The sequence below is a fragment of the Gadus chalcogrammus genome, chromosome 23, assembly GCF_026213295.1.
Source record: "Gadus chalcogrammus isolate NIFS_2021 chromosome 23, NIFS_Gcha_1.0, whole genome shotgun sequence".
NCBI classification, from domain to species: domain Eukaryota; kingdom Metazoa; phylum Chordata; class Actinopteri; order Gadiformes; family Gadidae; genus Gadus; species Gadus chalcogrammus.
The window spans coordinates 4976358-4985462 of NC_079434.1; the positions used below are offsets into that span (position 1 = coordinate 4976358).

General features: G+C 45.4%; 1 protein-coding gene across 2 annotated transcripts; it reads left to right on the forward strand.

Moving 5' to 3' along the window:
• Positions 1–266: 266 nt before the first annotated feature.
• Positions 267–8540, forward strand: gyg1b (glycogenin 1b). 2 transcript variants are annotated; one of them, XM_056583650.1, is made up of 8 exons: positions 267–377; positions 1273–1408; positions 1512–1686; positions 2026–2188; positions 6619–6745; positions 7615–7834; positions 8004–8030; positions 8334–8540. In XM_056583650.1, the coding sequence occupies exons 1-8, from the start codon at positions 371–373 to the stop codon at positions 8487–8489; spliced, it is 1011 nt and encodes a 336-aa protein (XP_056439625.1). In that variant the 5' UTR covers positions 267–370; the 3' UTR covers positions 8490–8540. The 2 variants fall into 2 exon arrangements, with proteins under 2 accessions (XP_056439625.1, XP_056439626.1); XM_056583651.1 differs by lacking the exon at positions 8004–8030 and having other exon boundaries at positions 269–377.
• The last annotated feature ends 565 nt before the right edge of the window (positions 8541–9105 follow it).

The window sequence follows — 9105 nt, forward strand, 5'->3', positions numbered from 1 at the left end:
TTTCCAATAATTGGATGCTTTCCTCAGGCCCAAACCCTCCATTTCGGTTGTACTCCAGTTTAAAACTTCGGACGGCCTTTGCATTGACATTTAAATCTAGTATGAATGTGTTTTGAACTCCCTGAACTTACCTAGACCCTCACCACAGACCCTGGACAGGGCGGTTTCCAGAACACCGTGTACTGGTTCGTCGAGAAGGTCCCTTTACACGCGGGGAGAGGGGTGTGTGTGTGAAGTGGGGACGTCACGTGACTCTCCGGTGAGCCACGGTATAAATCCTACTCTGAGCACGCGAGGTCCTTCTCTCACGTGAAGGTGTCCTGTTCTGACGTCCCGGCTGCACCGTAGCTTCGACTTCTACTCTTCAGTCATGGCAGGTATGTGACAAGAGTGGAAATGTGTTATCATTTAATTGGAATCTAATGGATGGCATGCATTTTGCATACTACTGAAGTCTTAGGAAGATTGTGGAAAAGTAGCTGAGCATGGTTGACTGCAGGTGGTCTCAACTGTCGACAGTTAGAACATTTCTTATAAAAAAGTTATCCATTTATCGTTGTATCACAGTGTGGGGTGTGTGTTAACGCTTCAATCTGACAACCAGAATATCTGGGTTGTGTTGTCTTCTGAACAGCAAATATTGACGCACTGTTGAATGATGGATTTTACTTGGAAGAGGACTGCCTACTGAGGCGTGCTTTTGTAATGTTTCTTGAATTCTGACAAAAGTTTGAGTATAGCCTCTTGGCTACTCAAATGTGCACCAGTGTTGCTTCTGCATTGTTACTTTAACCACAAATAAACATGAATGAATGGTTGATTGTTTACACCGTCATCCAGAGCGCATATTTATTTCACATACACATGAGAGGATATATAGTTCCCTGTACTGTAGCCTATGTCATTCGGTTTGACGATGTTGTCTATTGTGATTATTTGTGTTTTAAGTACATAGTTCGTAAGAACAACTATTTTCTTCGACGAGACAGTTGTTGTTCTGATACAAGGCTTGGCCACCGGCTGAAATGCCTCCCGCTGGCATTTGAATTGTTGATGTATGGGTTCATTAGGCCGTTGTAAAACAATTTGGCGTGAGAACTTGGAAGTTGTTGAGGTTGGATCTTGTTGAAGCATTTGGATATACCGGTGAATCACTAGTCAAACTTTAGCTTGACAACTGTTTGGACCCAATAGTCACATACATACATGCACGCACGCACGTGCACGCACAAACATACATGTTTATAATTTTTTGTTAATTCCATTCCACAGACCAGGCTTTCGTCACGTTGGCGACCAATGACAACTACGCCAAGGGAGCCATGGTCCTGGCCCGGTCTCTGCGCAACCACCACACCACCCGCAAGCTGGTGGTGCTGACCGGCCCACAGGTCTCCGACCCCTGCCAGTAAGTCACCATGGACCACCACCCCTCAGGAGGACCCAGATCAGCCAAGGGGGCCGACCGCAGGCTAAGGGCTCTGGTTCTCCCCCCCCCCCTCTCCCCCCAGGTCTGTGCTGAAGAAGCTGTTTGACGAGGTGCGGGTGGTGGACGTTCTGGACAGCAAGGACACGGCCCACCTGGCCATGATGAAGAGGCCTGACCTTGGGGTCACCTTCACCAAACTGCACTGCTGGACCCTCACACACTACTCCAAATGTGTCTTCATGGACGCCGACACGCTGGTGGGTCACCGGACGGACATCTTGGAATATTTGACGGATATCGACTTGTTTTGGAAATGTTTGTATGTACTTCTCTATTTGTGTGTGTGTGTGTATATAGGAGCCCTTATGAGGGTATTGTAGTGGCCAGTATAATCCACTACCAGCAGAAAGGTACTGGGTTCGATCCCACAATGTCTGCAGTCTACCTGTTCTTGAGCCCGATGCCTGACCCTCCACCTGATCCATTGTAACCCGTCGGTGTTCACTGTATGCTTTGGATTTCAGCACGTGTCTGTAATTGCAGCATGTGGTGAACTAATGAGTCACGGTACCGAGTGCGCCCCTCTGTCCGCCCAGGTGGTCTCCAACATCGACGACCTGTTTGAGCGGGAGGAGCTGTCCGCAGCCCCGGACCCCGGCTGGCCGGACTGCTTCAACACGGGCGTGTTCGTCTTCCAGCCCTCCATGGCGACCTATGAGAAGCTGATGCATTACAGCGCCGAGCACGGCAGCTTTGACGGTACCACTCTCAATCATTTGTTGATCCATGTGTTTTTTGCTTGCATTGAAATCTGCTGAGGAAACGTATTATTTGTCATTTCGTTTTCATAGTGCAGGTCACCTGACTCTTGGTTATCTGGATATATTACCTTTATTAATATGAAACCTTTTTTTGTTTTGAAAAAGGCCTTTTTTTGTGGTTTACAGATATTTGTCGGGTGTTCGGGGTATCTAGCTTGAAACCGGGAACATTTTGGAATCAAAAAGGGAGGTCTGATCTCCTTATCGGCACCTCGCTTTCAAATCCATTGTATTTGTATACAAAGGACAGTTTTCTCTGTTTGGCCTGCCTAGATGCTTCCAGGTTTGAACCTGGATTTTAAAGAGCTGTTGCAAATCGGTGGTCAAATCTTGACCGATTAACCCATGCTTGCTGTGTAGTTTAAGCCAAGCCATGATCACCCAGGTACAAGGCGCTTCCTGTCTCAGGCTGACCAGACACGCCAGGTTATTCTGAGGGGTTATTAACTCTCTTGAATAGGGGGCCGAAACTACAATTTGAAGAGGCTACCTGGTTTTACACAGATCACTGGTTGGCATTCAGTGACTCTTGCAACGCAAAGGGATTGTGGTCTGCATCTTGGCGTCAAATCATGTTTTTCCTCAGTATGTAGCTATTAAATATAGTAAGTTAAATGCAGCAGACCCTTATGCCAGTTGCAGAACAAGCCACCCTTGTGTAACTCGATTGCATCACTGCAGTTTTTTGAGGGAGTGTGTCGTAAACCTTGAAGACAAAAAGTTTATTCATGGAAAGGTATTTTTTTGACCTTCGAAAGACTTGGGCATAGTCAAGTACACCATTTCATCACTTGGTTTCAGATTAACTTTTGCTTTGATACACTTGTTAGCGTCAGTGTGACGGTATGAAGAGCCAGAAAACATTTGTGCTGTGATGATACGTTGATGAGAAGTATATTGGACAGTGATTAATGAACTGTTCCTATTTTTACTAAGCATGTTTCTGCTTATTTATATCAACGCTAAACAGTTGCGTCTGACAGTTCAAACACATGCTGAAGATTGGAGTTTGATAGGAGGACATCTCCTGAGAACGTGTCTCTTTATTCTTCAGCTTTTGTCATCCACAAAAAAACAATATAACTAGACTTTTGTGGGGCTCGAAAAACTCCAGTGGCATCAAAACTGAGAGTGAACCCTTTTCTTATCCATGGCATTTACGATGACGGACTTAGTTTTTTTTTTTGTGGTCGGTATTCCTGAAGCACCAATTAGTCCACTTAACGATGGCTCACACATTGTGAAGCGAACACCCAGTTCTCATCCACTCGCTGCTGGCAAGCGTTCAGTCTGTCTCGTAGCACAATAGACAACAACAAGCAGTTTACTCTAGTTTGTGGTCCAGAAACAAGCCCAGCCTCACCTTTTAGAACCCCCCGAACTGACACTCGGATGGCCCAGTGGCATTTTAATGAATAAAGATGTTTATATATAGCTGAGGATGGCCCCCTTATGCACACTGGTCCATTACAGCTCTCCCTTTGACCTTTACACTAGCTTTAGCTCTGTAGGCTGTGTGCGTGTGTCACATACATGACATAACAATGTTTTCAACATGCCTATTTGCTAACCTCGGCCCATTGCACTTCGGGTTGTCCAAAATCATGCTCCATTGATTTCCCTATCACGTGGACTGATGGAAAATGACTGCTGTGCCACGTAGCGTGTATCTCTCTGGTTTTCAGTGTCCAGGGTTGTCTGTTGCCAAGAAAAACGGGCCCAGGGAGGGAGGGAGGGTGGGGGGGGGGCATTCCTGATGGGTTATACTCATCCTCCTTTTTAAAAAATGAGGATGCTTGTTCCCAAGCGTAGTTTGGCGAAGCGTAGTCTGTAGTGTGTTGGTTTGGTTAAACCACAGCGGCAATGAGTGTTATTTCTGACCTGAAGGAGCGTCTGGCTTCAGGGACTGTACAGACTACTTACTTGTTTGTGTGACCAGCCACGTTTTGACCACGAGTTTAACACATTTAACCTAAATGTAGTCTTTGGGCCAGGGTTTGTTATGCAGATGTTTGCACTGTAGATTGACCTGTTTGTCAGTGTCACTGGTCTGACTAGATAAGGTTGACCTGCTCCTATGGAAGATACTGAGACAATGATTTGTTGATAGCTTAATCATTGATTACAGATGATTTCATTCAAAGCCTGTAAAGTTGTGAAAGACAACTGAGTGAGGGAACAAATGGCATGTGAGTCTGTAAATAATGACTGGGGCTTTAGATGAGCTGTGAAAGACCAACATGCTATTAATACCTGCCCCCATCTCCCATTTGAACAAATCTCCCATGTCATATCCTATGTGGGATGGCATTCGACCCAATAGAAGTACTGATGATGCCATATCCCATGTCCTCCCCACCACTCTCTCCCACCTGGACAAAGGGAAGGGGAATTACGCTCGCCTGCTGTTCATTGACTATAGCTCGGCCTTTAACACCATTGTGCCAAACATTTTAGTCACCAAACTCAAACATCTAGGTCTAAATACATCTCTCTGCTCCTGGGTTCTCAGCTTTTTGATGGACAGGCCACAAGCGGAGAAGATTGGGAGCTGCATGTCAAATACAGTCACCCTCAACATCGGTGCCCCCCAAGGATGTGTTCTAAGTCCCCTGCTTTATTCCATACACCCATGATTGCACAGCCAATTACAACTCAAACTCTATTGTCAAATCTGCGGATGATACAGTAGTGATTGGACTCATCTCCAACAACAATGTTACAGCCTACCTAAATGAAATTAAGATGCTGACGTCATGGTGCAATGACAACAACAGCCTTGAACTCAACATTGCCAAAACAAAATAATTGGTGGTTGACTTCAGAAGGGACAAGCAGAGGCTACATCACACACCACTGAACATCCATGGTGCCCTGGTTGAGACAGTGAGCCACTTTAAATATCTTGGAGTAGTCATCTCTGAGGACCTTTCATGAACATCACACATCTCCAACCTGGTGAAATAAGCAAGACGGCGCCTGTACAATCGTAAAAGCTGAACAAATTCAGAATATCCAGAGAGCTGCAGAAAACATTCTACTCAGCAACCATAGAGTATGTTATTTCTGGAAATATCACAACCTGGTACGGAAATAGCAACTCTCAGGATAAGAAGGCCTTGCATAGAGTTATCAGGTGTGCAGAGAAAATCACCAGCACTGCACTCCCTGGACTTCAGGTCATCTACACTAGATGTTGCCTGTCAAGGGCAAATACAATTTTAAAGGACTGTCATCACCCTGGCCATAAAATGTTTCAATGTTTACCCCCTGGAAAGCGGCTTCGTTCTCAAAAGGGAAGAACAGAAAGACTGAGATTTTTTTTCCCCCAAGCCATACGGACAATGAATGCAAAATTACCCCTCTTCATAAACTTTTTATTTTATTTTATTTAATCCCCAGCCCCCCTTCTCTTTTTGGAGTTGCAGTCGCAATCCCCATTTCACTGCTTTTTGTTCCACAAATTACGCATGTGACAATTAAATACTTGAATCTTGAATAATTGAATGATTGAGATATTTGAAATTGTGTACCATTCCCACTGGCCTAAAGTTCTATCCTTTTTCCTATCCAACTTGAACATTATATTTTTTCAACATCGTTTTAATTTGATGCTCAATTGCTTGTAATTCTGTCAAGGAAATGCCTTTTCAGACCTGTTCTGACAGGGTGAGAAAGATATGCGTGACGAGGAGGAAAAATGGCTTTGTGGTTCTGGCAGTTGCGACGTTTACACATGAGTTGGCTGTCACCATCTTTTAGCAAAGCTATCGAACCAATTGCCAAGTCTGTCAATACAAATCTTTGAGTGGGGATGCCTTTGGACGGGCGCATTGCTGCTTGTAATGTCACCCATTGGATCTCTCAATCCTATTCCAAATACAGTAGGACTGTATCCAAGAGGTCCCTTCCACACACGTTTGTTATGTGATCCGTTGACGTGGCAAGAAGAGCAATGCTGCATGGATACTACCCAGGGCTGCATGATTTAGATCATGCATTAATACTTTGCTGGCAAGCGGGCTTGACGCCACTAGAGTGCTTACCCGTGCTTTTCTCCTCTCCATTCCTCCAGTGGTCACTGCACCCTCATTTCCAGTGTCCTTTCATCCATTTTTAGAATCTTCAATCTGTTGGTTAGTGCAGAATAGTCGATTTGGTTAGGGTGTTTCACTCCCAGTTTAAGGGTTCCGGGTTCAAACCCCAATGTTGGCCATCTAGCTGTAGGCATGCGTGCACAAGGATGTTACTCAAAAATAAACATAAAAACAATTATTAACAACTTTGTTCAGTCATACAAAGTGTGAATGCCTTGTAATATGCCTCTCGAGGGGAGGGGTTGACCCATTTGTTGCTGTTCCTCTCCAGGGGGAGACCAGGGGGTTCTGAACGGGTTCTTCAGCAGCTGGGCCACGACAGACATCTCCAAGCACCTCCCCTTCATCTACAACCTCAGCAGCATCGCCCTCTACACATACCTTCCTGCATTCAAACAGTACGTATGCAAACCCACCACCAGCCCTACCACCATCTGACTTCATATCGAACCGTTCATACGAAGGCAAGTCTTTTAGACGTAGAAAAGCACTGAAACAAGGTATAGTGTGTTTCTGTCGGCGAGCTCCTCGGTATGAGACGCAAAGCCATGAGGTAAGAGGATATGGGGTCACATGAAGGCAGGTTCCTGTGACATCAGGTTACCAGCAAGGAAGAGCTTGGCCGGGGGGGCCACGAGGCCAGGCCCCCACTCATGCCTCCCCAACCATTCAGCCGGCTGGTCGCCCCTCAGGTTCCAACAGCTGATGCCGGGGACCGAAATAGAGCAGGTTCTTTAAAGAACGGTCATACAAGAGTAACTGGCTGCTCATTGTGCTCTCTTTCTGGCTCTTCTCTCTCTCTCTCCCTCTCTGGCTCCCTCTCTCCATACTCATAACCCTAGACAGTGAGCATATCGATAACATGACCGTTGGCCAAAGGGATCAAAGCTGAATCACTTCTGACTCCAGCTCTGACAACCTTATTGAGGAACTGGAGAGGCTTCATGGCACCAGTGACGGGGGACACACCAGCGTGTGCTGAACTGGCAAATGACGTAGCCTTCATGCAATATGTCTTTACCAACGAGCTGCTTTGTTTAGATTTATTGGCCACGAACGAATATATCAAATCAACATTCTGCAAGAATACATATCCGATAAAACACTTGCTGATTTGAGATGGATCCTATATTTTTCTTTTCCTCAACGGGGAGCTCTCTTTTTCAAAGAAGCAATGCTTACTTCCTGCGGCCACAATCTCATTTTAAAAGAAAAAAAAGACATAGTTCAGGTTTTTAACAGCGCTGCATTTGTTCCCCCATTTCAGGTACGGAGGCAATGCCAAGGTGGTCCATTTCCTGGGGCAGATGAAGCCGTGGAGCCTCACGTTTGACCCCAAAGCCCAGAAGGTCAGGGGGGGCTCCCAGGACGCGGTGGCCTCCCACTCCTCCTTCCTCCTGGACTGGTGGACCCTGTACTCCAGGGAGGTCCTGCCCCTGCTCCAGGAGCACTACGGAGACCAACCTTTCCACTCCGGATGTGTGGAGGTGAATAAAAACATTGAGAATTTAAATATTATATATTTTATTTTAATATTCATTTCATGTTTTTCCACCATTTTCTTAAAATGAGTGCCGCTTAACTGGATTTGGATTTCCAGGGTTCTTTTTTTAAAGACTGTCTTTTTAAAACATTTCCTCATTCAACTTCTCCCAGTACAGTGACACCTGTGAGGAGGGACAGGTATGGGGTGGAATAATAATAATAATAATAATAATAATAATAATAATAATAATAATAATAATAATAATAATAATAATAATAATAATAATAATAATACAAGCTGGGCCTTGTTAACCACTACTACTGCCGAGTCCCGTCTCTGGTTGTTTGCTTTATGCCGGTTGGAAATATCAATGCTTTTCAAACAATAAAGGCCACTGATGCACTTAATTCATTCCATTTTAAACCCTGAAGCTGGTTTTCCACACTCTTCCTTGGCTGGTATTTAATCGGTCACACCTTTTTGCGTCCTCCATCGTCCAGGAGGAGGAGTGCCAGGAGGCCTCTGCTGCTGCGTCCGAGGCCTCCCGCCTGTCGTCGGAGGAGCGTCGGGAGCGCTGGGAGCGCGGCCAGGCCGACTACATGGGGGAGGACTCGTTTGAGAACATCCAGAAGAAACTGGACGCTTTTCTCAAATAAAGGAACGGCCACGCAAGATCCCTCGCTATGTCACTACGCTCCGATTCCGTAGGTCCTCTGAAAACCAAACGACCCCCGAATGCACGTTCACCATCTCCCACCCACCCGGTTCATATCAGTGTTTCTAAGGTCTTAGGAAATTGTGTCATCCCCTTTTGCTATTGGTCCACTTTGTTTGACGGTACAATGATCTGACAATCAACTGCGATGTTGAGGCTAAATTGGAGGAATCTATCACTAAAGTTTGAACAACATGCCTGTCATGTGTTGTACTGGGGGGGACAGACAGACAGACAGTCAGACAGACAGACAGACGGACTCAACCAGAGCTTGGTCTGAATTCTCTGGACGGTCGGTCTGTGGAATCGTGGCGACATTATGCAAGATGAATTGATGGTAAATCATGTTCGCGATCATATCCGTATTTGTTGCAGGGTGCTGATCCCTTTTGTATGAATAACAATGGCTGGACTGTGGGTAAAAGACGTGGGTCTGGTTTTGTTTGTGGGCTGGACGTGTGTATATTCAATTAATTATATTTTTGTTTAATATTCGGTCCGTAATGATTTAGATGCACCTTTTTTGTGTCTTGGACTTCAAATTCCTTGAATCCTAC

Excerpts from the sequence above, each read along its gene's own strand:
- gyg1b (XM_056583650.1), top strand. Across the intron at positions 2,189-6,618 it reads CGAGCACGGCAGCTTTGACG|GGGGAGACCAGGGGGTTCTG; the intron begins GTACCACTCTCA and ends GTTCCTCTCCAG. Across the intron at positions 6,746-7,614 it reads TACCTTCCTGCATTCAAACA|GTACGGAGGCAATGCCAAGG; the intron begins GTACGTATGCAA and ends CCCCCATTTCAG.